Here is a 4,510-nt window from a genome sequence, read left to right as displayed (position 1 = left end):
GTGTGTGTGTGTGTGTGTGTGTGTGTGTGTGTGTGTGTGTGTGTGTGTGCGTGCTCGCTCATCCTTAGCAAAAGGACAGATCCTTTCCCCTCATTCTACTCATTTCTGGGGAAAAGCCCAGGTGTGGCTGAGGTTTCAGCCCTGGGAGGGCTGGCCCAGCAGGGACAGGAAGCAAGGACGCCGGGGATTGTCTCTCCCAGCAGCCGCAGTCCCCAGTTTAGGAGGAAGTAAGCTGGGCGCTCTATGCCGGTGACTCCATTCTCTATATTGTTCAACAGGAAACGAGGGAGTGAACAAGTGAGAAAGAAAGGGAGGGAGCCAGCTAGCCAGCCAGCCCTGGTCGGCTAGTCCAGGTGAGTTCGGGGACTTGGCAACACAGCATGGGTGTGTATCTTGGGGGGGGAGGGGGAGGATCCTTCTCAGGGACCAGAGGGGAAGAGGAGGTACAGCCCCAAGAACCACTTTGGGACCCCAAACCAAGCCAGGCTGAAGGAAACTGCAAGTAACAGCACCTCTCTCCCCCCCCCCCCACCTCCCCGAGAACTCTAAGCAGTTTACACTGAGCAGGTAATAGTTTAGACTGAGAGATGTCAATCCCAATTCCAGAGCTCCCTGAGACTGTGAGGTGATAGATAGTTCAGCAGGAAGAGAAGGGGGAAGGGTGCTGAAGGTTTAAAAAGAAGAAGATAACAGAGGACGTAGAGTGAAAGGAAAGGGTATGGGGTACAGAGACGGGTGTGAGAGGCAGTGAAACTGTGTGTGGGTAGGAAGGGAGAACAGGGGTTCCTGACAGATAAGGAGAGTGGAGGGCAGGCAGGAGAACCTGGCACCCAGCTTCCCGGGGACTTAGCGAGGTGCTGCTGGCCGGTGGCTCCTGATCCATCACTCCCCATTGCTTCTAGATAGGTAGGGGGAGGGGTGATGACACATACTCCGCTAATCTATGCAGTTCCTCTTTTGCTGAACAACCTTTGGGAAACTCAGACCTTCCCTGTCTTCTACTAGTTCCTTTAGTGCAAGAGCAATACAGGGACCTTCCCCCAAAACCACCCCCAGAGCTTTCTTCTGCCCCACTCCCATCTTTAATAACCATCACTTGCACTCTTATTGCACATACACACTTATTCACACCCTTGCTCTTTCCCCACCCCCAGACTGGGGGGAGCTATCTCACACAATGAGCTGGAAGCTAACCAATTTTCCCTTCCAACCCCAACCTGACTTAGCAAAGACTTTAGGAAATTGTAATTTGGGGTCCTGTGGTGGGCATTAAGGGATCATTGTTAAGAGGATAGCTAAAAGGGGAGCCCAGATTTGAGGAAGAGCCTGATTTGTTGACTTTGAATTGGATGCAAAATATGTTATTCTATTCTGCATATAAGTATTTTGAGTATTTTGCTTGAGTCTCTGACTAGCAAGTACCTTGGGTCTCCCCACCCTTTGAGGTTCAGGGGGCAGGACTGGGCAAGAGGGTTGGGATGGAGATTCTGCTTTTCTGGTACACTCCAGTCCCAGCCCCATGGACCTTGCAGGCAAAGGATGGGGGTGGCACTGAGATTTTACTCTCCACTCCAGCAACTTCTTAACCCATCTATAGCTCCCCCTCCTCACCCCTGCCAATGAGCTAGAGGGAGGAAAAAGTAGTTAAGTTCTCACCATAAGTCTCTTAAACTTTTTTCCCCCAGTCCTAGCTCCCCTAGCTCAGTGCTGCCCCTGTCCCTCTCCTTCATTATCACAGACCCCCTGCCCCCAGACTTTCTGAGTCAAGCTGAGTCTGACCCAACCTGGTCTAATCCTCAAAGGATCCCTAATGGAGACGAGGTTCCGAACGGGCTTCCCGATCTGAAGGGGACCCTTTGTCATCACACTAAGCTCAAGGCCTGTCCTGGGGATGAGGAGGGAGGGAGGCATGCACAGGAAGGGGAGGGATACACCTCCGCTGCATCGGCCTTTTCCTTTTTCCCAGAGTATAATTCTGGGGGAAGAGGTTGCTCACTAGCCTATAGATTTTGTTTGGGGTGAGGGGCTCCTCTTTCCCTTCCTCACCTTTCCTCTCCCTTCTAGGCCCCATCCTCTGCATTCAGACTGATATGCTCAGATGTCAGAAGCCTGACTCGATTTAAAGCCAGTCACCTCTGAAACTCCTCTCAGTCCAGCTCATGGGTCCCCAAAGTGGTCAGCCCTTTTCCAGTAAGTTTCTGATGGATACAGAAGAATATTCTAGGGAGTGGGGGGAGTGGGGAAAAGATCCAGGACTCATGGAAGCAAGACTTGTTTGGTACCCCTGCTGGCTAAGCCTAGCTATGTTCCCCTCCCTCTCAGTGTCTCAGTTGACCCTAAGATCTGTCTCCCCTGGAAAGTTGGGGGGGAAAGCTGTGGAGACTTCAGATATTTCTTCATTCAAGTTTCTAGGTCCCAGCAGTCCCCTGCCTGCCCAGCCCGCCAAGACGGAGCCACCTTTGTTGGGCAGGAAAAGGTGTGGTCAGTGCACAGCCCAGAGGGGCTGAGGCTTTTTCAGTCTCTGACATTGACTCATAGCCTACACAGGAAAGGGTCACAGTAGCCCCAGGATATCAGGATCCACCTCTCTCTCTCTCTCTCTCTCTCTCTCTCTCTCTCTCTCTCTCGACCTCCCATATTTTCCTCCCCTTTCCCCATGTCAAGGCTCTGTTCCAGCCTCTACTCTGTGGCATGGGACTACCCAGTTTGGGAGGAGGGACACTTAGATGGTCACTTCCATGAAGGGACAGTATGAAAAGGGGACAGTATCTACCATGACTTACTAATGGTCACTCCTGAAGGCAGCCTGGCCATCCTTCTTTTTCTGGGAAAGTGCATTCAGTGGCCATCGATGGGTTGGAGATTAAGCCCCCTGCTTTTGCTAAAGTATCCTCCTGTATCCGCCTCCAAGCTCTTTCACTACCTAGCTTAGCTGCTGGGACACCTAACCATGGCCACCAAATTTAGAACTTAATTATTCTCTAATGGTTTCCCCAGCTAGGAAGGTCCCAAGGGGCAACAACGTCCTGGGGTCCTGCTAATAAAAGAGAGTGGTATGAGCGATCACTCCCAGGGTAGAAGCTGTCCCTTGGCGTGACATAGGCCTTCTGGGGCGGGCCTGGGCCCCGGGTTCATGTTTATGGTGATGCTGTTGAGCCACCGCCCCGGGATGAGAAACTGAGAGAACCGGTTTCCCCTGAGTCAGCGCTCCAGGCCAGCGGAGCGAGGCAGAATCAGGCATCCCCTCCCCTCGGTTCCTACTACTGCTGCTCCTTCCCACGTGCTTATGGGTGCCCAAGTCACCGACGACGACGATGGGTGGGGCTGGGGGGGCCTTCCCTTCTCTTTGGGTGGGGCTGCTACAGTCGAAATCTCTGACCCCGATGCCCGATACTACCTCTGCCCCTAAGGGCAACCCCCAAATATTGCGCTTCTCATTTGACATACAAGGAAACTGAGGCACCGTTGACGGTGTTCCTTGTATCTCCTCCCTCTCGCACTTCGGTCCTACTGTCCCTAACTTCTCCCCCCCTTCTCGGTAGGGTAGCGAAGCTGCAGGAGAGGCCCGAGAGCCCAGGCTGGGGCCGGAATGGAGACAGCGGATGGCCTTGCGGACGCGTACGTGTTGGTGGAGCATGCCTTTGACTACACCGGGAAGGATGGACGGCGCATCAGCATTCGGCCCAACGAGCGCTACCAGCTGCTGCGGCGGAGCACGGAACATTGGTGGCACGTGAGGCGGGATCCTGGCAGCCGTCCCTTCTACCTGCCCGCACAGTACGTGCGGGAGCTTCCGCGGCTCAGCTCCCCCGACGACCCGGCCTCTCCGAACATGCCCTTGCCCGCCGCTGCCCCGGCCACCTGCTCCCCGGAGCCTCTCACTTACGATTACAAATTCGTGAGCATCCCAGCAGAGACCGCGCCCGCCCCGTCGAGTGGCGACTCCGGGAGCCCCTCGGAGCACACGGCGGGTGCCCTGGGCCGCTTCAGCTCCTTCCACAGCCCCGGGCGGCGCCGCGATGCCGGCAAGCGGAGTAGTTTGGCCCCTGGCCTCCCCACCACCCTCTACCTCCGACCCGCAACCCCCATCAGGTCAGCACAGTCCTTAGACGACCTGGCTCGGACCGCAGTCGTACCTGTCTCTGGGCTCCTGGGGAGCTCGGGGTCCTACAAGGCTTGCAGCGTGGCGGGCTCCTGGGTCAGCCCTCGACCCCTCGCCCAGAGCCGGCCTCTCCCCGAGAGCCGGAGCGACTCGGAGAACATCTATGAGTCTATCCAAGACGTGCGAGGCGAGCTTCCCAGAGAGAAGGTACCCAGGGAGTGGGAGCTTCGGGGGTCTGCGGGGGAGGAGCTGGGGCAGTGAGACACCCACCACTCCCGAAAAGGACCCGCGCTGCCCCTTTCCTTCGTCTTCCCATTCATCTGCTCTCTCCCTCAGTCACTTGCTACCAGTCTCTGCCCCTCCCTCCAACTTTCCCCTTCTCCTTCCATCTCCCTTCTTAGCTCTATC

At 55.7% G+C, this 4,510-nt stretch overlaps 1 protein-coding gene and 1 long non-coding RNA gene across 5 annotated transcripts in view; one reads left to right on the top strand and one right to left on the bottom strand.

Annotated features, from left to right (window-relative positions):
• The window catches only part of LOC138152427 (uncharacterized), a 23,779-nt gene that overhangs the window by 16,615 nt on the left and 2,654 nt on the right, over positions 1–4,510 (bottom strand). The window contains exon 1 of one of the 2 annotated variants that reach the window (XR_011166102.1): positions 4,137–4,273. The exons of the other annotated variant lie outside the window; for it this stretch is intronic. This is a non-coding gene — a long non-coding RNA (uncharacterized lncRNA). Of the gene's footprint in view, positions 1–4,136; positions 4,274–4,510 lie in introns of those variants that run through there. 2 annotated transcript variants of the gene reach the window in all.
• Positions 34–4,510, top strand: part of ARHGAP27 (Rho GTPase activating protein 27) — a 67,143-nt gene continuing 62,666 nt past the window's right edge. The window contains exons 1-3 of one of the 3 annotated variants that reach the window (XM_069076189.1): positions 35–353; positions 2,065–2,190; positions 3,543–4,309. In XM_069076189.1, the coding sequence (XP_068932290.1) occupies positions 3,590–4,309 (720 nt within the window). In that variant the 5' untranslated portion in view covers positions 35–353; positions 2,065–2,190; positions 3,543–3,589. Of the gene's footprint in view, positions 354–2,064; positions 2,191–3,542; positions 4,310–4,510 lie in introns of all 3 variants that reach the window. The other 2 variants (XM_069076191.1, XM_069076190.1) reach the window with 2 other exon arrangements.

Source organism: Petaurus breviceps, unplaced genomic scaffold (genome assembly GCF_028583685.1).
Source record: "Petaurus breviceps papuanus isolate PSGF00001 unplaced genomic scaffold, PetGlider_PUasm1.0 90925, whole genome shotgun sequence".
Lineage (NCBI taxonomy): Eukaryota > Metazoa > Chordata > Mammalia > Diprotodontia > Petauridae > Petaurus > Petaurus breviceps.
Note: the sequence above shows the minus strand (reverse complement) of the source record. Positions and strands in the feature narration are given on the sequence as shown.